Source organism: Salvelinus fontinalis, chromosome 5 (genome assembly GCF_029448725.1).
Source record: "Salvelinus fontinalis isolate EN_2023a chromosome 5, ASM2944872v1, whole genome shotgun sequence".
Classification (NCBI taxonomy): domain Eukaryota; kingdom Metazoa; phylum Chordata; class Actinopteri; order Salmoniformes; family Salmonidae; genus Salvelinus; species Salvelinus fontinalis.
This window is the reverse complement of record NC_074669.1, coordinates 62,623,747-62,648,746: the sequence shown is the minus strand read 5'-3', so window position 1 is coordinate 62,648,746 and position 25,000 is coordinate 62,623,747. Positions and strand designations below refer to the sequence as shown.

The window sequence follows — 25,000 nt, the reverse complement described above, 5'->3', positions numbered from 1 at the left end:
TGTCTCTAACCAGTACTGACCTTACCATGATCGTACCATGTCTCTAACAGTACTGACCTTACCATGACCTTACCATGTCTCTAACCAGTACTGACCTTACCATGTCTCTAACCAGTACTGACCTTACCATGACCTTACCATGTCTCTAACCAGTACTGACCTTACCATGACCTTACCATGTCCCTAACCAGTACTGACCTTACCATGACCTTACCATGTCTCTAACCAGTACTGACCTTACCATGTCTCTAACCAGTACTGACCTTACCATGACCTTACCATGTCTCTAACCAGTACTGACCTTACCATGACCTTACCATGTCTCTAACCAGTACTGACCTTACCATGACCTTACCATGTCCCTAACCAGTACTGACCTTACCATTTCTCTAACAAGTACTGACCTTACCATGACCTTACCGTGTCTCTAACCAGTACTGACCTTACCATGACCTTACAATGTCTCTAACCAGTACTGACCTTACCATGACCTTACCGTAACTCTAACCAGTACTGACCTTACCATGACCTTACCATGTCTCTAACCAGTACTGACCTTACCATGACCTTACCATGTCTCTAACCAGTACTGACCTTACCATGACCTTACCATGTCTCTAACCAGTACTGACCTTACCATGACCTTACCGTGTCTCTAACCAGTACTGACCTTACCATGTCCTTACAATGTCTCTAACCAGTACTGACCTTACCATGACCTTACCATGTCTCTAACCAGTACTGACCTTACCATGACCTTACCATGTCCCTAACCAGTACTGACCTTACCATGACCTTACCATGACCTTACCATGTCCTTACAATGTCTCTAACCAGTACTGACCTTACCGTGTCTCTAACCAGTACTGACCTTACCATGACCTTACCATGTCCCTAACCAGTACTGACCTTACCATGTCTCTAACCAGTACTGACCTTACCATGACCTTACCATGTCTCTAACCAGTACTGACCTTACCATGACCTTACCATGTCCCTAACCAGTACTGACCTTACCATGACCTTACCATGTCTCTAACCAGTACTGACCTTACCATGTCTCTAACCAGTACTGACCTTACCATGACCTTACCATGTCTCTAACCAGTACTGACCTTACCATGACCTTACCATGTCTCTAACCAGTACTGACCTTACCATGACCTTACCATGTCCCTAACCAGTACTGACCTTACCATGTCTCTAACCAGTACTGACCTTACCATGACCTTACCGTGTCTCTAACCAGTACTGACCTTACCATGACCTTACCATGTCTCTAACCAGTACTGACCTTACCATGACCTTACCGTAACTCTAACCAGTACTGACCTTACCATGACCTTACCATGTCTCTAACCAGTACTGACCTTACCATGACCTTACCATGTCTTTAACCAGTACTGACCTTACCATGACCTTACCATGTCTCTAACCAGTACTGACCTTACCATGACCTTGCCGTGTCTCTAACCAGTACTGACCTTACCATGACCTTACCATGTCTCTAAGCAGTACTGACCTTACCATGACCTTACCATGTCCCTAACCAGTACTGACCTTACCATGACCTTACCATGACCTTACCATGTCCTTACAATGTCTCTAACCAGTACTGACCTTACCGTGTCTCTAACCAGTACTGACCTTACCATGACCTTACCATGTCTCTAACCGGTACTGACCTTACCATGTCTCTAACCAGTACTGACCTTACCATGTCTCTAACCAGTACTGACCTTACCATGACCGTACCATGTCTCTAACCAGTACTGACCTTACCATGTCCTTACCATGTCCCTAACCAGTACTGACCTTACCATGTCTCTAACCAGTACTGACCTTACCGTGTCTCTAACCAGTACTGACCTTACCATGACCTTAACATGACCTTACCGTGTCTCTAACCAGTACTGACCTTACCATGTCCTTACCATGTCCCTAACCAGTACTGACCTTACCATGACCTTACCATGTCCCTAACCAGTACTGACCTTACCATGACCTTACCATGTCCCTAACCAGTACTGACCTTACCATGACCTTACCATGTCTCTAACCAGTACTGACCTTACCATGTCTCTAACCACTACTGACCTTACCATGACCTTACCATGTCTCTAACCAGTACATACCTTACCATGACCTTACCATGTCCCTAACCAGTACTGACCTTACCATGACCTTACCATGTCTCTAACCAGTACTGACCTTACCATGTCTCTAACCACTACTGACCTTACCATGACCTTACCATGTCTCTAACCACTACTGACCTTACCATGTCTCCAACCAGTACTGACCTTACCGTGTCTCTAACCAGTACTGACCTTACCATGACCTTACCATGACGTTACCATGTCTCTAACCAGTACTGACCTTACCATGTCCCTAACCAGTACTGACCTTACCATGACCTTACCATGTCCCTAACCAGTACTGACCTTACCATGACCTTACCATGTCCCTAACCAGTACTGACCTTACCATGACCTTACCGTGTCTCTAACCAGTACTGACCTTACCATGTCTCTAACCAGTACTGACCTTACCATGTCTCTAACCAGTACTGACCTTACCATGACCTTACCATGTCTCTAACCAGTATTGACCTTACCATGACCTTACCATGTCTCTAACCAGTACTGACCTTACCATGACCTTACCGTGTCTCTAACCAGTACTGACCTTACCATGACCTTACCATGTCTCTAACCAGTACTGACCTTACCATGACCTTACCGTGTCTCTAACCAGTACTGACCTTACCATGACCTTACCATGTCTCTAACCAGTACTGACCTTACCGTGTCTCTAACCAGTACTGACCTTACCATGACCTTACCATGTCTCTTACCAGTACTGACCTTACCATGACCTTACCATGTCTCTAACCAGTACTGACCTTACCATGTCTCTAACCAGTACTGACCTTACCATGACCTTACCATGTCTCTAACCAGTACTGACCTTACCATGACCTTACCATGTCTCTAACCAGTACTGACCTTACCATGACCTTACCATGTCTCTAATCAGTACTGACCTTACCATGACCTTACCATGTCTCTAACCAGTACTGACCTTACCATGTCTCTAACCACTACTGACCTTACCATGACCTTACCATGTCTCTAACCATTACTTACCTTACCATGACCTTACCATGTCCCTAACCAGTACTGACCTTACCATGTCTCTAACCAGTACTGACCTTACCATGTCTCTAACCACTACTGACCTTACCATGACCTTACCGTGTTTCTAACCAGTACTGACCTTACCATGACCTTACCATGTCCCTAACCAGTACTGACCTTACCATGACCTTACCATGTCTCTAACCAGTACTGACCTTACCATGACCTTACCATGTCTCTAACCAGTACTGACCTTACCATGACCTTACCATGTCTCTAACCAGTACTGACCTTACCATGTCTCTAACCAGTACTGACCTTACCATGACCTTACCATGTCTCTAACCAGTACTGACCTTACCATGTCTCTAACCAGTACTGACCTTACCGTGTCTCTAACCAGTACTGACCTTACCATGACCTTACTATGTCTCTAACCAGTACTGACCTTACCATGTCTCTAACCAGTACTGACCTTACCATGTCTCTAACCAGTACTGACCTTACCATGTCTCTAACCAGTACTGACCTTACCATGTCTCTAACCAGTACTGACCTTACCATGACCTTACCATGTCTCTAACCAGTACTGACCTTACCATGTCTCTAACCAGTACTGACCTTACCATGACCTTACCATGTCTCTAACCAGTACTGACCTTACCATGTCTCTAACCAGTACTGACCTTACCATGACCTTACCATGTCTCTAACCAGTACTGACCTTACCATGTCTCTAACCAGTACTGACCTTACCGTGTCTCTAACCAGTACTGACCTTACCATGACCTTACTATGTCTCTAACCAGTACTGACCTTACCATGTCTCTAACCAGTACTGACCTTACCATGACCTTACCATGACCTTACCATGTCTCTAACCAGTACTGACCTTACCATGTCTCTAACCAGTACTGACCTTACCATGACCTTACCATGACCTTACCGTGTCTCTAACCAGTACTGACCTTACCGTGTCTCTAACCAGTACTGACCTTACCATGACCTTACCATGTCTCTAACCAGTACTGACCTTACCATGTCTCTAACCAGTACTGACCTTACCATGACCTTACCGTGTCTCTAACCAGTACTGACCTTACCATGTCTCTAACCAGTACTGACCTTACCATGACCTTACCATGTCTCTAACCAGTACTGACCTTACCGTTTACCTAACCAGTACTGACCTTACCATGTCTCTAACCAGTACTGACCTTACCATGACCTTACCATGTCTCTAACCAGTACTGACCTTACCATGACCTTACCATGTCTCTAACCAGTACTGACCTTACCATGTCTCTAACCAGTACTGACCTTACCACTAGCTACAGCCGACTAGATACAGCCGACTAGCTACAGCCGACTAGCTACAGCCGACTAGCTACAGCCGACTAGATACAGTCGACTAGCTACAGCCGACTAGCTACAGCCGATTAGCTACAGCCGACTAGCTACAGCCGATTAGCTACAGCCGGACTAGATACAGTCGACTAGCTACAGCCGACTAGCTACAGCCGATTAGCTACAGCCGACTAGATACAGCAGACTAGCTACAGCCGACTAGGTACAGCCGACTAGGTGCAGCCGACTAGATACAGCCGGACTAGATACAGTTGACTAGCTACAGCCGACTAGCTACAGCCGGACTAGATACAGTTGACTAGCTACAGCCGACTAGCTACAGCCGACTAGATACACGACTAACGCTACCTAGCATTTTATTTAATTTAGTTGATTTCTTTTTTACAGTTCGATACTAGAAGTCAGATATTGATATAATTTAGTCTGAAATAATATCTCGATATGTAAATGTGTTGAGTTTCTCTCTCTCTTTCTCCGGGTGTCTTGTAGTCTACTCACTCTGGCGTTATAATGCAAAACGCAGTAACTACGGAATGTTTTTTTACTGCAAAAACTGACTTCAAAGTATTTTTCTGTCTAGACAGACTCCATGATATCTTCTGAACAACTGCCCTGTTCTTGTGTAAGGAAACTAAATACCACATTCATCAGATACTGTACCACCTGGCCATCACAGCAGATAAAAGATTTTTTGACCAAATTGGTAGTTACTGCGTTTTGCCTTGGTAGGGCAGAGTAGTGATTTACAGTGTCTGCTTTTCTCTACATAAACCCTTGAATTATTTTATATCCCCTTCCCACCCACCACCCCTCTCTCTAGGTGGCTCGTAGTCTGGCTGCCCCTCTCTACCTGGACATCGCGGGCGACCCCGACAGCGAGCGAGCGTTGGGGAAACAGCGTCTCTCGGTAGCCATCGGTGTCCTGGCGGGCGCCGCCGCAGTCATCCTGGTCATCCTCCTAGTGGTGATGGCCCGCCAGTGCGGCGCCCAGGGCAAGAACGGATACGAGGCCGGGAAGAAAGAACCAGAGGAGGACTTCTTTAGCCCTCAACCGGCCGTGCCACAAACCAGGGGAGGGACGTTGGACCGCGGACGGAAGCCCCGCAGGGACAAACGGAACGCAGGCGCTGGAGGAGCCGGAGCCGGTAATAAAACTGAACGGCCACTCTACAGCGGCATCGTCACGGTCAACGGGCTCCGTCGCCACGGCAACGACCACCACATCGCCGACATCGACGATGACGACGAGGACGTGAGCAGCGCCAGCGAGAGGTTGGCAGCGAGGTACTGCGCGGTGGACGGAGACCCCGGGAGCCCACGCATGGGCGCCAGGCATCACCAGTCGAGCCCAGATCTGGCCAGGCATTATAAGTCAAGCTCGCCGCTCCCCGCGGTACACCTCCAGCCCTACAGCCCCCCGGCCGAGGGGAAAAAGCACCAGGCCGTACAGGAGCTGCCCCCCTCTAACACCTTCGTGGGTTCTGGAGGGTCCAGTGGTAGTGGGGGAAGTGGGAACGCTGATGCCATGTCTCTGGGGTCAGACCAGTGTTCTGAGTATGGATCCCAAACAGGGAATAAGTACAGCAAACAGGTAGGACTGATTCAGTTATTCTACTGACACAAACTGAACTGAGCTGGGCTAGCCTGGCTACTCATCCACCACAGTTGACAGAGTGGTGGTGGTGATAGTAGGACTGACTGGTGATAATAGGACTGACTAGTGATGGTGATAATAGGACTGACTGGTGGTGGTGATAATAGGACTGACTAGTGGTGGTGATAATAGGACTGACTAGTGGCGGTGATAATAGGACTGACTAGCGGTGGTGATAATAGGACAGACTAGTGGTGGTGATAATAGGACTGACTAGTGGTGGTGATAATAGGACTGACTAGTGGTGGTGATAATAGGCCTGACTAGTGGTGGTGATAATAGGACTGACTAGTGGTGGTGATAATAGGACTGACTAGTGGCGGTGATAATAGGCCTGACTAGTGGTGGTGATAATAGGACTGACTAGTGGTGGTGATAATAGGACTGGTGGTTATAATAGGACTGACTAGTGGTGGTGATAATAGGACTAACTAGTGGTGGTGATAGTAGGACTGACTAGTGATGGTTATAATAGGACAAACTAGTGGTGGTGATAATAGGACGGACTAGTGATGGTGATAATAGGACTGACTAGTGGTGGTGATAATAGAACTGACTAGTGATGGTGATAATAGGACTGACTAGTGGTGGTGATAATAGAACTGACTAGTGATGCTGATAATAGGACGGACTAGTGGTGGTGATAATAGGACTGACTAGTGGTGGTGATAATAGAACTGACTAGTGATGGTGATAATAGGACTGACTAGTGGTGGTGATAATAGGACTGACTAGTGGCGGTGATAATAGGACAGACTAGTGGCGGTGATAATAGGACTGGTGGTTATAATAGGACTGACTAGTTGTGGTGATAATAGGACTGACTAGTGGTGGTGATAGTAGGACTGACTAGTGATGGTTATAATAGGACAGACTAGTGGTGGTGATAATAGGACTGACTAGTGGTGGTGATAATAGGACTGACCAGTGATAATAGGGCTGACTAGTGGTGGTGATAATAGGAATGACTAGTGGTGGTGATAATAGGACTGACTAGTGATGGTGATAATAGGACTGACTAGTGGTGGTGATAATAGGACTGACTAGTGGTTGTGATAGTAGGACTGACTAGTGGTGGTGATAATAGGACTGACTAGTGGTGGTGATAATAGGACTGACTAGTGGTGGTGATAATAGGACTGACTAGTGGTGGTGATAATAGGACTGACTGGTGATAGTAGGACTGACTAGTGGCGGTGATAATAGGACTGACTAGTGATAATAGGACTGACTAGTGGTGGTGATAATAGGGCTGACTAGTGGTGGTGATAATAGGACTGACTAGTGGTGGTGATAATAGGACTGACTAGTGGCGGTGATAATAGGACTGGTGGTTATAATAGGACTGACTAGTTGTGGTGATAATAGGACTGACTAGTGGTGGTGATAGTAGGACTGACTAGTGATGGTTATAATAGGACAGACTAGTGGTGGTGATAATAGGACTGACTAGTGGTGGTGATAATAGGACTGACTAGTGATAATAGGGCTGACTAGTGGTGGTGATAATAGGAATGACTAGTGGTGGTGATAATAGGACTGACTAGTGGTGGTGATAATAGGACTGGCGATTATAATAGGACTGACTAGTTGTGGTGATAATAGGACTGACTAGTGGTGGTGATAGTAGGACTGACTAGTGATGGTGATAATAGGACTGACTAGTGGTGGTGATAATAGGACTGACTGGTGGTTATAATAGGACTGACTAGTTTTGGTGATAATAGGACTGACTAGTGGTGGTGATAGTAGGACTGACTAGTGATGGTTATAATAGGACAGACTAGTGGTGGTGATAATAGGACTGACTAGTGGTGGTGATAATAGGACTGACTAGTGATAATAGGGCTGACTAGTGGTGGTGATAATAGGAATGACTAGTGGTGGTGATAATAGGACTGACTAGTGGTGGTGATAATAGGACTGGTGGTTATAATAGGACTGACTAGTTGTGGTGATAATAGGACTGACTAGTGGTGGTGATATTAGGACTGACTAGTGATGGTTATAATAGGACAAACTAGTGGTGGTGATAATAGGACAAACTAGTGGTGGTGATAATAGGACAAACTAGTGGTGGTGATAATAGGACTGACTAGTGGTGGTGATAATAGGACAAACTAGTGGCGGTGATAATAGGACTGACTAGTGGTGGTGATAATAGGACTGACTAGTGATAATAGGACTGACTAGTGGTGGTGATAATAGGAATGACTGGTGATAATAGGACTGACCGGTGATAATAGGACTGACTGGTGATAATAGGACTGACTGGTGATAATAGGACTGACCGGTGATAATAGGACTGACTGGTGATAATAGGACTGACTGGCGATAATAGGACTGGCTGGTGATAATAGGACTGACTGGTGATAATAGGACTGGCTAGTGGTGGTAGTGTTTGCTGTGTTGTTGTTGGTTTGTTGTTGTTTTGTCATTGTCGATTTGTAACCCCCTCGCTTATTTGCTCTTTGAGGTTCTCTTTTGAATCTTTAGAATTTGTTTCTTTCCATATGTCTCTCTCTCTCTCTCTCTCTCTCTCTCTCTCTCTCTCTCTCTCTCTCTCTCTCTCTCTCTCTCTCTCTCTCTCTCTCTTTTTACAGTCCTCTCCTTGTTGCATCGTAAGCTGTCTTTTGCTGATGTTTTCAGACTTAAAGTAGTACACCCAGTGTGTGTGTGTCAGCATGGTAAGCCTGTAAGCAGTGTGACTGTGTCCTGCTCTCTGTGTGTGTGTGTATGTTTCGTGTCAAACAGCAGACTCCATTTAGCCAGGCTTATTGCTGGGTGAGAGGAGGGTGTGTCTGTCTCTTCAACTTGATGTGTCTTTGTGTGTGTACACTTAGACTGTGTGTGTGTACGCTTAGACTGTGTGTGTGTCTGCAACTGTGTGTGTGTGTGTGTGTGTGTGTGTGTGTGTGTTAGGGTTGAGCATTTGAAATCATTTTTGGGGGACATCCGGATAGTCGTAATACAAGTGTTTCAAACAGAACTTCTTTTTTTACTTCAATGGAAACCGGTGTGTGTGACAGTCTGTGTGTGACATGGAGAGAGACAGAGAAAGTTGTAAAGAAGCTAGCTAGCTACAGTAGCCATCTAAGTTAGCCAGCTAGCTAACTAAACTAGCCATCTGAGTTAGCCATCTAGCTAACTAAAGTAACCATCTGAGTTAGCCAGCTATCTAGCTAACTGAAGTAGCCATCTGAGTAAGCCAGCTAGCTAACTGAAGTAGCCATCTAAGGTAGCCAGCTAGCTAACTAAATTTGCCATCTGAGGTAGCCAGCTAGCTAACTAAATTAGCCATCTGATTTAGCCAGCTAGCTAACTAAAGTGGCCATCTGAGTTAGCCAGCTAGCTAACTGAAGTAGCCATCTGAGGTAGCCAGCTAGCTAACTAAATTTGCCATCTGAGGTAGCCAGCTAGCTAACTAAATTAGCCATCTGATTTAGCCAGCTAGCTAACTAAAGTGGCCATCTGAGTTAGCCAGCTAGCTAACTGAAGTAGCCATCTGAGGTAGCCAGCTAGCTAACTAAATTTGCCATCTGAGGTAGCCAGCTAGCTAACTAAATTAGCCATCTGAGTTAGCCAGCTAGCTAACTAAAGTGGCCACCTGAGTTAGCCAGCTAGCTAACTGAAGTAGCCATCTGAGGTAGCCAGCTCGCTAACTAAATTAGCCATCTGAGGTAGCCAGCTAGCTAACTAAATTAGCCATCTGAGGTAGCCAGCTAGCTAACTAAATTAGCCATCTGATGTAGCCAGCTAGCTAACTAAAGTAGCCATCTGAGTTAGCCTGCGAGCTAACAAAAATAGCCATCTGAGGTAGCCAGCTAGCTAACTAAAGTAGCCATCTGAGGTAGCCAGCTAGCTAACTAAAGTAGCCATCTGAGGTAGCCAGCTCGCTAACTAAAGTAGCCATCTGAGTTAGCCTGTGAGCTAACTAAAGTAGCCATCTGAGGTAGCCAGCTCGCTAACTAAAGTAGCCATCTGAGTTAGCCTGTGAGCTAACTAAAGTAGCCATCTGAGGTAGCCAGCTCGCTAACTAAAGTAGCCATCTGAGTTAGCCTGTGAGCTAACTAAAGTAGCAAGGGTAATTGAGGCTCTTTTGTTCCCCGTCCATTGCGTACAACAACTCCATTCATATGAAACAACAGCCTACCTATTGGTTGATCATTGTAGCCTACTCCTTGTCATTTAGTCAACTTAAATCCCTAATTTTCATTTCATTTTGCATTGATTAGAAATCTGCCACTTTACTTGCTGTGCATGGAGCCTCTGACTGTAATTGAACGACAATAACAACAAGCTACGTGTCTGAAACGTGCGTAGGCTGTGTGTGTGTGTGTGTGTGTGTGTGTGTGTGTGTGTGTGTGTGTGTGTGTGTGTGTGTGTGTGTGTGTGTGTGTGTGTGTGTGTGTGTGTGTGTGACCTCTCTGTGGGGTTCATAAATCCTCAGACAGCTGAGTGGGTGGACGGCATACAGAGTAAATGACCATTACACTTTTTTGCTGCTCTGCTCACACACACACACACACACACACACACACACACACACACACACACACACACACACACACACACACACACACACACACACACACACACACACACACACACACACACACACCAACAGCCTCTTTCTCTCTTCCACTGTGTTTCATAGTCTTCCTTTCATTTGCATTCTCTAAAATGTTAAATATTTTCATACTGGTTGGAAAAGTGTTGATTTGCAGACCATCAGTTGTGAACGTCATGCTGACGAATACATTAGATGACAGCTTGCTAACGGACGCACACACACACACACACACACACACACACACACACACACACACACACACACACACACACACACACACACACACACACACACACACACACACACACACACACACACACACACACCAACAGCCTCTTTCTCTCTTCCACTGTGTTTCATAGTCTTCCTTTCATTTGCATTCTCTAAAATGTTAAATATTTTCATACTGGTTGGAAAAGTGTTGATTTGCGGACCATCAGTTGTGAACGTCATGCTGACGAATACATTAGATGACAGCTTGCTAACGGACGCACACACACACACACACACTCACACACACACACACACACACACACACACACACACACACACACACACACACACACACACACACACACACACACACACACACACACATTCTGACACAGCAGGGTTTCCCTCATTGGGGAGTATTTTTCCGTACTGTGACGTTTGATGGACAGCTCCCCGCTTTTAAAGGGATGCCCCCCCCCCCCAATCTGCTTTGAATGACAGTTCTGCATTTTCTCCCCTCTCGCAGAAAACTGCTGATGCGGGCCTTAAAGGGGAAGAGCTTTCTCAGCTAATCAACTCATACACGGCTCTCTGATCCAACTGAGCACACACACACACACACACACACACACACACACACACACACACACACACACACACACACACACACACACACACACACACACACACACACACACACACACACACACACATATACACACACACCAGGGGTTCATCCATTACGGAGTCAATCCCCTTAATCTGGCGTTCTCAGGGAAGGAAAATGCTTACTGCAGGAGTTTGGTGTTAGCGCACACAGAGTACACACACACACACACACACACACGGACGGTCTAATGAATTATTGATTAGTGGGGGTAATTAACTCCTCTGCAGCCGCAGTGTGTGACCTCCCATAACTTCAGTAAGCCCTGGATTTTGTGTGTGTGTGTGTGTGTGTGTGTGTGTGTGTGTGTGTGTGTGTGTGTGTGTGTGTGTGTGTGTGTGTGTGTGTGTGTGTGTGTGTGTGTGTGTGTGTGTGTGTGTGTCTGTGTGTGTCTGTGTGTGTCTGTGGGTTTCTGTGTGTGTGTGTGCCGGAAGGACTACTTTTTGATGTGTATGTAGCCTACTAATGTATGAGAGAGAGGAGGGGGGGACAAGAGAGGTATAGAGGGGGATATATAGAGGGGGATAGATAGAGGGGGATATATAGAGGGGGATAGATAGAGGGGGATAGATAGAGGAGGATATAAAGAGGGGGATAGATAGAGGAGGATATATAGAGGGGGAAAGAAAGAGGGGGATAGATAGAGGGGGATAGATAGAGGGGGATAGATAGAGGGGGATATATAGAGGGGGATATATAGAGGGGGATAGATAGAGGGGGATAGATAGAGGGGTATAGATAGAGGGGGATAGATAGAGGGGGATAGATAGAAGGGGATATATAGAGGGGGATAGATAGAGGGGGATAGATAGAGGAGGATAGATAGAGAGGGATATATAGAGGGGGATAGATAGAGGAGGATAGATAGAGAGGGATAGATAGAGGGGTATAGATAGAGGGGGATAGATAGAGGGGGATAGATAGAGGGGGATATATAGAGGGGGATAGATAGAGGGGGATAGATAGAGGAGGATAGATAGAGGGGGATAGATAGTGGAGGATAGATAGAGAGGGATAGATAGAGAGGGATATATAGAGGGGGATAGATAGAGGAGGATAGATAGAGAGGGATAGATAGAGAGGGATATATAGAGGGGGATAGATAGAGGGGGATAGATAGAGGGGGATAGATAGAGGGGGATAGATAGAGGAGGATAGATAGAGAGGGATAGATAGAGAGGGATAGATAGAGAGGTATAGAGGGGGAAATATAGAGGGAGATAGATAGAGAGGGATAGATAGAGGAGGATAGATAGAGAGGTATAGAGAGGGATATATAGAGGGGGATAGATAGAGGGGGATAGCTAGAGGAGGATAGATAGAGGGGGAAGATGGAGGTAGAGAAATGGAAAGAGTGATGGAAACAGAGGAATGTGTGTGTGATAGAGAGAGAGAGAGGGAGAGAGAGGGGGGAGAGAGAAACACAGAGAGAGAGAGAGAGATAAACTAGGAGTGAAATAGAACAATGTCCATATTGACTGTAGTGACTCAGAGAAAGAGAGACAGAATGATAGAGAAAGGCAGAAAGAGTGACAGAGACAGAGAGGGGAGCTGGATGGAAAGAGAGAATTATATAAAGAGTGAAAGAGGGTGTTGTAGAGGAAAGAGAGACAGAGAGACAGACAAAGAGACAGAGAGACAGAGAGACAGAGAGAGACAGAGAGAGAGAAGGACAGAGAGACAGACAGAGAGAGAGACAGAGAGAGAGAGAGACAGAGAGAGAGAGAGACAGAGAGACAGACAGAGAGAGAGAGAGACAGAGAGACAGACAGACAGAGAGACAGAGAGACAGACAGAGAGACAGAGAGACAGAGAGAGAGAGAGAGAGAGACAGAGAGACAGAGAGACAGAGAGAGAGGGCAGTGTGTCCATATTGACTGTAGCATAGTGCCATGTGACAGTGATCAGTACTGTGTGTGATCAGTAATGGATGGTTGGTGCCAGAGGGTTTAACGGTGACCCACATCACTGCCCTACCCTCCCTCGCTGGCTAGCACCCAAACCATCCCTCTATCCCCCTCTTTCTCTCTGTTCCACTCTCTCCATCTCTCTAACCTTAACCTACATCTCAGACCCACTGCCTTCCCCTCCCTCGCTGCTGTTTACTCTCTCTCTCTCTCTCTCGCCCCTCTCTCTCTCTGTCCCCCCCTCTCTTGTCCCTCTCTCTCCTCTCTCTCTCTTGCTCTCTCTCTCTCTCTTCCTCTCTCTCTCTCTCTCTCTCGTTCTCGTTCTCTCTCTCGCTCGTTCTCCTGCTCTCTCTCTCCTCCTCTCTCTCTCTCTCGTTCTCGTTTTCTCTCTCTCTCTCTCGTTCTCTCTCTATCTCCTGACCTCTGATAAAGCCCGAATCAGCATTTTCACTAGTGAGACTTCTTCTTTTACTGCAGTGAGCACTTTCTCTCCCCGCACTCTGTGTGTGTGTGTGTGTGTGTGTGTGTGTGTGTGTGTGTGTGTGTGTGTGTGTGTGTGTGTGTGTGTGTGTGTGTGTGTGTGTGTGTGTGTGTGTGTGTGTGTGTGTGTGTGTGTGTGTGTGTGTGTGTGTGTGTGTGTGTGTGTGTCTGCCAAGTGTGTGTACAGGGACACAGAGGCCGAATCGAACTGGACCTAGGCCACGGCCGATCAGAATCAGTCTGCTAACACACACACACACACACACACACACACACACACACACACACACACACACACACACACACACACACACAAAATCAATGTCTGTTAATAGGGCCAGGAGACTGCAGTCGGAGGTTGACGCTGCTGTTTTCTACATGAAGGCTCCTAGAGCTACTGGACATTACCAAGCTAGCTAACATCACACACACACACACACTAGATAACCCTCTACCACACACACACACACACACAGTAGATAACCCTCTACCACACACACACACACACACACACACACACACACACACACACACACACACACACACACACACACACACACACACACACACACACACACACACACACACACACACACACACACACACACACACACACACACACACACACACCCTCTCCACACACCCTGTCTGTTTTTACCTAACATGGCCAGTCTATGGAGATGAGATGTTTAGATGGATGGTGTTCAGCATTAGGTGATAGGCAGGTGTTCATATCTCTCCCGCTGGGATTTACAGTATTACCGGTTTAGTACACAAGGGGGCACCAAAACACGCAACAAAAAAGCCCATTGTGTGTCTATTACCAGAATGCTAACAACGTTGTCATAAGTAATAGCGAATTTCCTTGGCGGCTGCTAGCTAAATATGCTAACGAGCACAAACTAAAATAAATGAATTGCAAAAACAGACAATCCAAATCATAAAGGTATATATATATGTATAGGTAGGAGCTACCAAATGTAGTTTTTGGTGTGTTTGGACATTTACAAGCGAATGTAAACAAGAAGTATCGTGCAAATGACAAAAGTGTCTGTGTGGAGTCTGGGAGTTGCCAGGGCAACGGGCCTGTCTGCTCGGAGAAGATGGGGGCGGAGCAAAAAACACCAGGAAGTCAAGCTGCCGCGGTAACTGTGTAGATAACTAATCCAAAGGGCTTTGACTTTCCAAACACAGCAGAAAGCTAACACAATATGTTGCCCCGTGACCGTATTAATACAGCCACTTACTTAGATAACTAGCAAGTTAAACTTTGAGGTCGCCCTAGAGCAGAATTCTTCCTTTTTCAGAAAAAAAAGATAAAACGCATAAAAAAATATCTTTCTGCGTTTTGTAATTGCAGATATGAAATGGTTGTTATTGTAATTTCTGCTCAGCATCAAACTAATTGTGTTCCTCAGTTGCACTTCTCCCCTCAGATGAGAGTTCAGGACCAGACATTCTATCAGCAGACAGTTCACTAGTTCTCTGGTAAAATGTGAAAAGATGAACTTTAAACCAAACATGAGGAAATGTATCTGGCTACAGTCTTTCAATGATAAACATTATAAATATGATACAAAGACCTTGCTTTTTCTTTGTCAGCTCATTAATCTTGTGTGGTTGCCAGCCAAATAGTGTTGCACTTCTGTTGTCATCTGATGAAAAATGAAAGTTATTTTCCTACTGAACGTGTTTCACTAATGTATTTTCCTGTGAAGGAAAACTATACTTTCACATCCCTGATCACTCTCTATTGAAGCCAACAAAAAAAACACTGTTGACATTCAATATAATACGTGACCCCTGTCAACAAACAGCTGGACTCACCTGTTCCCGCTTTCTCTGTTGTGCTATTTACAAACACACACGTGATTGGCTCAACTGTTCTGGGGCACTACGGGAAGCTTCATAATGTAAAGTAACGTGACGGGTGAAGTGAAGAACACAATCTGTTTTATCTCCTAACGTATTACACAAGTTGACTGCAGGTTTTCACTTAGAACGTAGCTACAAATATTAACATGTATTAAACAGCTTCAAAGAAATTGTTTCTACGGTATTGACTGTATTGAAAAATCATCCTCGGGCTCTTTCCAAATACCCCGGTATATGTTATACACAGTATACCGCCCAAGCCTAATAGTGTCCAATAAGATATATCTATGCTGTGTTTTTCCCACAATTGGTGTGTTTCAGTGAGGATGAGGAGGAGCTAGGATTTACTGATGCTGCTAGAGAGACTGATTGGAAAAGCAGCTTTACCATGTATCCCAAATAGCACCCTATTCCCTATATAGTACACTATGGTCCATAGGGCTTTGGTCAAAAGTAGTGCACTACATACGGAAATAGGATTGGCATTTGGGATGGAGGTAGTGTACAGAGGGAGGTAAATCTCCCCAGCGGATTAAATTATGATCAACATCTGTCTCCCACACACACTCGCACATCGGACACACACACACACACACACACACACACACACACACACACACACACACACACACACACACACACACACACACACACACACACACACACACACACACACACACACACACACACACACACACACACAGGTAGCCCTGCCCTGATCCTTGCCGTATGGTGCTACCTTAATAGTGGTGGTAGACACCAGCTGTTACATTGTGTTAACTAGGAAAGGAGGAGAGTGGGTGAGGAGGGGGAGGATATGGAGGTGAGGGGTGAGGGGTTAGTGGGTGAGGAGGGGGGGTTATGGAGGTGAGGGGTGAGGGGTTAGTGGGTGAGGAGGGGGAGTTTATGGAGGTGAGAGGTGAGGGGTTAGTGGGTGAGGAAGGGGAGGTTATGGAGATGAGGGGTTAGTGGGTGAGGAGGGGGAGGTTATGGAGGTGAGAGGTTAGTGGGTGAGGAGGGGGAGGTTATGGAGGTGAGGGGTTAGTGGGTGAGGAGGGGGAGGATATGGAGATGAGAGGTGAGGGGTTAGTGGGTGAGGAAGGGGAGGTTATGGAGATGAGGGGTTAGTGGGTGAGGAGGGGGAGGTTATGGAGGTGAGAGGTTAGTGGGGGAGGAGGGGGAGGTTATGGAGGTGAGGGGTTAGTGGGTGAGGAGGGGGAGGTTATGGAGGTGAGGGGTTAGTGGGTGAGGAGGGGGAGGATATGGAGGTGAGGGGTGAGAGGTGAGGGGGGAGGAGGGGGAGGTTATGGAGGTGAGAGGTTAGTGGGTGAGGAGGGGGAGGTTATGGAGGTGAGGGGTTAGTGGGTGAGGAGGGGGAGGATATGGAGGTGAGGGGTTAGTGGGTGAGGAGGGGGAGGAGGGGGAGGATATGAAGGTGAGGGGTGAGAGGTTAGTGGGTGAGGAGGGGGAGGGGGAGGATATGGAGGTGAGAGGTTAGTGGGAGAGGAGGGGGAGGTTATGGAGGTGAGGGGTTTGTGGGTGAGGAGGGGGGGTTATGGAGGTGAGGGGTTAGTGGGTGAGGAGGGGGAGGAGGGGGAGGTTATGGAGGTGAGAGGTGAGGGGTTAGTGGGTGAGGAGGGGGAGGTAATGGAGGTGAGAGGTGAGGGGTTAGTGGGTGAGGAGGGGGAGGTTATGGAGGTGAGGGGTTAGAGGTTAGTGGGTGAGGAGGGGGAGGTTATGGAGGTGAGAGGTGAGGGGTTAGTGGATGAGGAGGGGGGGTTATGGAGGTGAGGGGTTTGTGGGTGAGGAGGGGGAGGTTATGGAGGTGAGAGGTGAGGGGTTAGTGGGTGAGGAGGGGGAGGTTATGGAGGTGAGAGGTTAGAGGTTAGTGGGTGAGGAGGGGGAGGAGGGGGAGGATATGGAGGTGAGGGGTTAGTGGGTGAGGAGGGGGAGGATATGGAGGCGAGGGGTGAGAGGTTAGTGGGTGAGGAGGGGGAGGTTATGGAGGTGAGGGGTTAGTGGGTGAGGAAGGGGAGGTTATGGAGGTGAGGGGTGAGGGGTTAGTGGGTGAGGAGGGGGAGGAGGGGGAGGATATGGAGGTGAGGGGTTAGTGGGTGAGGAGGGGGAGGATATGGAGGCGAGGGGTGAGAGGTTAGTGGGTGAGGAGGGGGAGGTTATGGAGGTGAGGGGTGAGGGGTTAGTGGGTGAGGAAGGGGAGGTTATGGAGGTGAGGGGTGAGGGGTTAGTGGGTGAGGAGGGGGAGGTTATGGAGGTGAGGGGTTAGTGGGTGAGGAGGGGGAGGGGGAGGATATGGAGGTGAGAGGTTAGTGGGTGAGGAGGGGGAGGTTATGAAGGTGAGGGGTTAGTGGGTGAGGAGGGGGAGGTTATGGACATGAGAGGTGAGGGGTTAGTGGGTGAGGAGGGGGAGGTTATGGAGGTGAGGGGTGAGGGGTTAGTGGGTGAGGAGGGGGAGGTTATGGAGGTGAGAGGTTAGTGGGTGAGGAGGGGGAGGATATGGAGGTGAGAGGTTAGTGGGTGAGGAGGGGGAGGTTATGGAGGTGAGGGGTTAGTGGGTGAGGAAGGGGAGGTTATGGAGGTGAGAGGTTAGTGGGTGAGGAGGGGGAGGTTATGGAGATGAGGGGTTAGTGGGTGAGGAGGGGGAGGATATGGAGGTGAGGGGTTAGTGGGTGAGGAGGGGGAGGATATGGAGGTGAGGGGTTAGTGGGTGAGGAGGGGGAGGAGGGGGAGGATATGAAGGTGAGGGGTGAGAGGTTAGTGGGTGAGGAGGGGGAGGGGGAGGGGGAGGATATGGAGGTGAGAGGTTAGTGGGAGAGGAGGGGGAGGTTATGGAGGGGAGGGGTTTGTGGGTGAGGAGGGGGGGTTATGGAGGTGAGGGGTTAGTGGGTGAGGAGGGGGAGGAGGGGGAGGTTATGGAGGTGAGAGGTGAGGGGTTAGTGGGTGAGGAGGGGGAGGTAATGGCGGTGAGAGGTGAGGGGTTAGTGGGTGAGGAGGGGGAGGTTATGGAGGTGAGAGGTGAGGGGTTAGTGGATGAGGAGGGGGGGTTATGGAGGTGAGGGGTTTGTGGGTGAGGAGGGGGAGGTTATGGAGGTGAGAGGTGAGGGGTTAGTGGGTGAGGAGGGGGAGGTTATGGAGGTGAGGGGTTTGTGGGTGAGGAGGGGGAGGATATGGAGGCGAGGGGTGAGAGGTTAGTGGGTGAGGAGGGGGAGGTTATGGAGGTGAGGGGTTAGTGGGTGAGGAAGGGGAGGTTATGGAGGTGAGGGGTGAGGGGTTAGTGGGTGAGGAGGGGGAGGAGGGGGAGGATATGGAGGTGAGGGGTTAGTGGGTGAGGAGGGGGAGGATATGGAGGCGAGGGGTGAGAGGTTAGTGGGTGAGGAGGGGGAGGTTATGGAGGTGAGGGGTGAGGGGTTAGTGGGTGAGGAAGGGGAGGTTATGGAGGTGAGGGGTGAGGGGTTAGTGGGTGAGGAGGGGGGGTTATGGAGGTGAGGGGTTAGTGGGTGAGGAGGGGGAGGGGGAGGATATGGAGGTGAGAGGTTAGTGGGTGAGGAGGGGGAGGTTATGAAGGTGAGGGGTTAGTGGGTGAGGAGGGGGAGGTTATGGAGGTGAGGGGTTTGTGGGTGAGGAGGGGGAGGTTATGAAGGTGAGGGGTTAGTGGGTGAGGAGGGGGAGGTTATGGAGGTGAGAGGTGAGGGGTTAGTGGGTGAGGAGGGGGAGGTTATGGAGGTGAGGGGTGAGGGGTTAGTGGGTGAGGAGGGGGAGGTTATGGAGGTGAGAGGTGAGGGGTTAGTGGGTGAGGAGGGGGAGGTAATGGAGGTGAGAGGTTAGTGGGTGAGGAGGGGGAGGTTATGGAGGTGAGAGGTGAGGGGTTAGTGGGTGAGGAGGGGGAGGTTATGGAGGTGAGGGGTTAGTGGGTGAGGAGGGGGAAGATATGGAGGTGAGGGGTGGGGGGTTAGTGGGTGAGGAGGGGGGGTTATGGAGGTGAGGGGTGAGGGGTTAGTGGGTGAGGAGGGGGGGTTATGGAGGTGAGGGGTTAGTGGGTGAGGAGGGGGAGGTTATGGAGATGAGGGGTTAGTGGGTGAGGAGGGGGAGGTTATGGAGGTGAGGGGTTAGTGGGTGAGGAGGAGGAGATTATGGAGATGAGAGGTTAGTGGGTGAGGAGGGGGAGGATATGGAGGTGAGAGGTGAGGGGTTAGTGGGTGAGGAGGGGGAGGATATGGAGGTGAGAGGTTAGTGGGTGAGGAGGGGGAGGATATGGAGGTGAGGGGTGAGGGGTTAGTGGGTGAGGAGGGGGAGGATATGGAGGTGAGAGGTTAGTGGGTGAGGAGGGGGAGGATATGGAGGTGAGGGGTGAGGGGTTAGTGGGTGAGGAGGGGGAGGTTATGGAGGTGAGAGGTTAGTGGGTGAGGAGGGGGAGGTTATGGAGATGAGGGGTTAGTGGGTGAGGAGGGGGAGGATATGGAGGTGAGGGGTTTGTGGGTGAGGAGGGGGAGGATATGGAGGTGAGGGGTTAGTGGGTGAGGAGGGGGAGGTTATGGAGGTGAGGGGTTAGTGGGTGAGGAGGGGGAGGTTATGGAGGTGAGGGGTTAGTGGGTGAGGAGGGGGAGGATATGAAGGTGAGGGGTTAGTGGGTGAGGAGGGGGAGGATATGGAGGTGAGGGGTTAGTGGGTGAGGAGGGGGAGGATATGGAGGTGAGGGGTTAGTGGGTGAGGAGGGGGAGGTATTGAAGGGTGAGCGATATTGACTCTAACTAGTTGACTCTCTATCTGACTCTAGTGGACTCTGTAGTTGATTCTCTAGTTGACTCTCTACGTTGATTCACTAGTTGACTCTCTAGTTGATTCTCTAGCTGACTCTCTAGTTGATTCTCTAGATGACTCTCTAGTTGACCCTAGTTGAATTCTCTAGTTGACTCTGTAGTTGACTCTCTAGTTGACTCTCTAGCTGACCCTAGTTGACTCTCTAGTTGATTCTCTAGCTGACTCTCTAGTTGACTCTCTAGCTGACTCTCTATGTTGATTCACTAGTTGACTCTCTAGTTGATTCTCTAGTTGACTCACTAGCTGACTCTCTAGTTGATTCTCTAGTTGACCCTAGTTGAATTCTCTAGTTGACTCTCTAGTTGATTCTCTAGTTGATTCTCTAGCTGACTCTCTAGTTGACTCTCTAGCTGACTCTCTAGTTGACTCTCTAGTTGAATTCTCTAGTTGATTCTCTAGTTGACTCTCTAGTTGATACTCTAGTTGACTCTCTAGTTGATTCTCTAGCTGACTCTCTAGCTGACTCTCAAGCTGACTCTCAAGCTGACTCTCAAGCTGACTCTCTAGCTGACTCTCTAGTTGACCCTAGTTGACTCTCTAGTTGACTCTCTAGTTGACTCTCTAGTTGATTATCTAGGTGACTCTCTACGTTGATTCACTAGTTGACTCTCTAGTTGACTCTCTAGCTGACTCTCTAGTTGAATATCTAGTTGACTCTCTAGGTGACTCTCTTGCTGACCCTAGTTGATTCTCTAGTTGACTCTCTAGTTGTCTCTCTAGTTGACTCTCCAGATGACTCTTTCACCCCAGGTAGGAGCGTAGAGGAGGGGGGGAGTGATGGACGGGAAGAGGGACAGAGGAGGAGGAAAGAGAGAGAGAGGAGGAGGAAAGAGGGACAGAGGAGGAGGATAGAGGGACAGAGGAGGAGGAAAGAGGGACAGAGGAGGAGGAAAGAGGGACAGAGGAGGAGGAAAGAGGGACAGAGGAGGTGGAAAGAGGGACAGAGGAGGAGGATAGAGGGACAGAGGAGGAGGAAAGAGGGACAGAGGAGGAGGAAAGAGAGACAGAGGAGGAGGAAAGAGGGACAGAAGAGGAGGAAAGAGGGACAGAGGAGGAGGAAAGAGGGACAGAGGAGGAGGAAAGAGGGACAGAGGAGGAGGAAAGAGGGACAGAGGAGGTGGAAAGAGGGACAGAGGAGGAGGATAGAGGGACAGAGGAGGAGGAAAGAGGGACAGAGGAGGAGGAAAGAGAGACAGAGGAGGAGGAAAGAGGGACAGAGGAGGAGGAAAGAGGGACAGAGGAGGTGGAAAGAGGGACAGAGGAGGAGGAAAGAGGGACAGAGGAGGTGGAAAGAGGGACAGAGGAGGAGGAAAGAGGGACAGAGGAGGAGGAAAGAGGGACAGAGGAGGTGGAAAGAGGGACAGAGGAGGAGGAAAGAGGGACAGAAGAGGAGGAAAGAGGGACAGAGGAGGAGGAAAGAGGGACAGAGGAGGAGGAAAGAGGGACAGGGGTTTAGGAAAGAGGGACCGAGGAGGAGGAAAGCGAGAGAGGAGGGGAAGAGGGAGAGAGGAGGAGGAAAGAGAGAGAGAGGGGAGATACAGATAGACAGAACGAGGTGTATAGGAAGTGTCTGTTAGAGATGTCAACTGAGATAGATGGAGAGATAGAGAGGATAGAGGCGGGGAATCAGGGGGTTGTGTCCAGCTTGTTTGTTTACTATCGTGTGAGAGAGAGAGAGAGAGAGAGGATGTGTTAATGCCTACTACATGTCTGTCCTGTTAAAAGGTATTGATTTCTAGCTGCCCATAGGACTGTGAGAGCTTTTATATGGACTCACTAGAATATGTGTCAGAGGGAGAGAGAGGGGGCCGGGGGGGGTAGTGGACAGAGAGGGGGGGATTAGTGGACAGAGAGAGAGCTAAGATCGTGTGTGTATGAGTGTGTGTCACTTCAAGTAGCAAGGTCAGACAGCCTTAGTATGTGATGTAGTCCCTCTCTGATGTAGTCCCTCTCTGATGTAGTCCCTCTCTGATGTAGTCCCTCTCTGATGTAGTCCCTCTCTGATGTAGTCCCTCTCTGATGTAGTCCCTCTCTGATGTAGTCCCTCTCTGATGTATTCCCTCTCTGATGTAGTCCCTCTCTGATGTATTCCCTCTCTGATGTAGTCCCTCTCTGATGTAGTCCCTCTCTTGGTATGTGATGTAGTCCCTCTCTGATGTAGTCCCTCTCTGATGTAGTCCCTCTCTGATGTAGTCCCTCTCTTGGTATGTGATGTAGTCCCTCTCTGATGTAGTCCCTCTCTGATGTAGTCCCTCTCTGATGTAGTCCCTCTCTGATGTAGTCCCTCTCTTGGTATGTGATGTAGTCCCTCTCTGATGTAGTCCCTCTCTGATGTAGTCCCTCTCTGATGTATTCCCTCTCTGATGTATTCCCTCTCTGATGTAGTCCCTCTCTGATGTAGTCCCTCTCTAATGTAGTCCCTCTCTGATGTAGTCCCTCTCTGATGTATTCCCTCTCTGATGTAGTCCCTCTCTGATGTAGTCCCTCTCTGATGTAGTCCCTCTCTGATGTAGTCCATCTCTTGGTATGTGATGTAGTCCCTCTCTGATGTAGTCCCTCTCTGATGTAGTCCCTCTCTGATGTAGTCCCTCTCTGATGTAGTCCCTCTCTGATGTATTCCCTCTCTGATGTAGTCCCTCTCTTGGTATGTGATGTAGTCCCTCTCTGATGTATTCCCTCTCTGATGTAGTCCCTCTCTGATTTAGTCCCTCTCTGATGTAGTCCCTCTCTGATGTATTCCCTCTCTGATGTAGTCCCTCTCTGATGTAGTCCCTCTCTGATGTAGTCCCTCTCTGATGTAGTCCCTCTCTGATGTTTTCCCTCTCTGATGTGTTCCCTCTCTGATGTAGTCCCTCTCTGATGTAGTCCCTCTCTGATGTAGTCCCTCTCTGATGTAGTCCCTCTCTTGGTATGTGATGTAGTCCCTCTCTGATGTAGTCCCTCTCTGATGTAGTCCCTCTCTGATGTTTTCCCTCTCTGATGTAGTCCCTCTCTGATGTAGTCCCTCTCTGATGTAGTCCCTCTCTGATGTAGTCCCTCTCTTGGTATGTGATGTAGTCCCTCTCTGATGTATTCCCTCTCTGATGTAGTCCCTCTCTTGGTATGTGATGTATTCCCTCTCTGATGTAGTCCCTCTCTGATGTAGTCCCTCTCTGATGTAGTCCCTCTCTGATGTATTCCCTCTCTGATGTAGTCCCTCTCTGATGTAGTCCCTCTCTGATGTAGTCCCTCTCTAATGTATTCCCTCTCTGATGTATTCCCTCTCTGATGTAATCCCTCTCTGATGTAGTCCCTCTCTGATGTAGTCCCTCTCTGATGTAGTCCCTCTCTGATGTATTCCCTCTCTGATGTAGTCCCTCTCTGATGTAGTCCCTCTCTGATGTAGTCCCTCTCTGATGTAGTCCCTCTCTGATGTATTCCCTCTCTGATGTAGTCCCTCTCTGATGTAGTCCCTCTCTGATGTAGTCCCTCTCTGATGTAGTCCCTCTCTTGGTATGTGATGTAGTCCCTCTCTGATGTAGTCCCTCTCTGATGTAGTCCCTCTCTTGGTATGTGATGTAGTCCCTCTCTGATGTAGTCCCTCTCTTGGTATGTGATGTAGTCCCTCTCTGATGTAGTCGCTCTCTGATGTAGTCCCTCTCTGATGTAGTCCCTCTCTGATGTAGTCCCTCTCTGATGTATTCCCTCTCTGATGTAGTCCCTCTCTGATGTAGTCCCTCTCTGATGTAGTCCCTCTCTTGGTATGTGATGTAGTCCCTCTCTGATGTAGTCCCTCTCTGATGTAGTCCCTCTCTGATGTTTTCCCTCTCTGATGTAGTCCCTCTCTGATGTAGTCCCTCTCTGATGTAGTCCCTCTCTGATGTAGTCCCTCTCTTGGTATGTGATGTATTCCCTCTCTGATGTAGTCCCTCTCTGATGTAGTCCCTCTCTGATGTAGTCCCTCTCTGATGTATTCCCTCTCTGATGTAGTCCCTCTCTGATGTAGTCCCTCTCTGATGTAGTCCCTCTCTAATGTATTCCCTCTCTGATGTAGTCCCTCTCTGATGTAGTCCCTCTCTGATGTAGTCCCTCTCTGATGTAGTCCCTCTCTGATGTATTCCCTCTCTGATGTAGTCCCTCTCTGATGTAGTCCCTCTCTGATGTAGTCCCTCTCTGATGTATTCCCTCTCTGATGTAGTCCCTCTCTGATGTAGTCCCTCTCTGATGTAGTCCCTCTCTTGGTATGTGATGTAGTCCCTCTCTGATGTAGTCCCTCTCTGATGTAGTCCCTCTCTGATGTTTTCCCTC

At 48.5% G+C, this 25,000-nt stretch overlaps 1 protein-coding gene across 1 annotated transcript in view; it reads left to right on the top strand.

The window, feature by feature from the left end:
- LOC129856169 (protocadherin-10-like) overlaps window positions 1-25,000 on the top strand; it is an 86,630-nt gene that overhangs the window by 14,376 nt on the left and 47,254 nt on the right. The window contains exon 3 of the mRNA XM_055924270.1: window positions 5,329-6,099. Within this exon, the coding sequence (XP_055780245.1) occupies window positions 5,329-6,099 (771 nt within the window). The remainder of the gene's footprint in view (window positions 1-5,328; window positions 6,100-25,000) is intronic.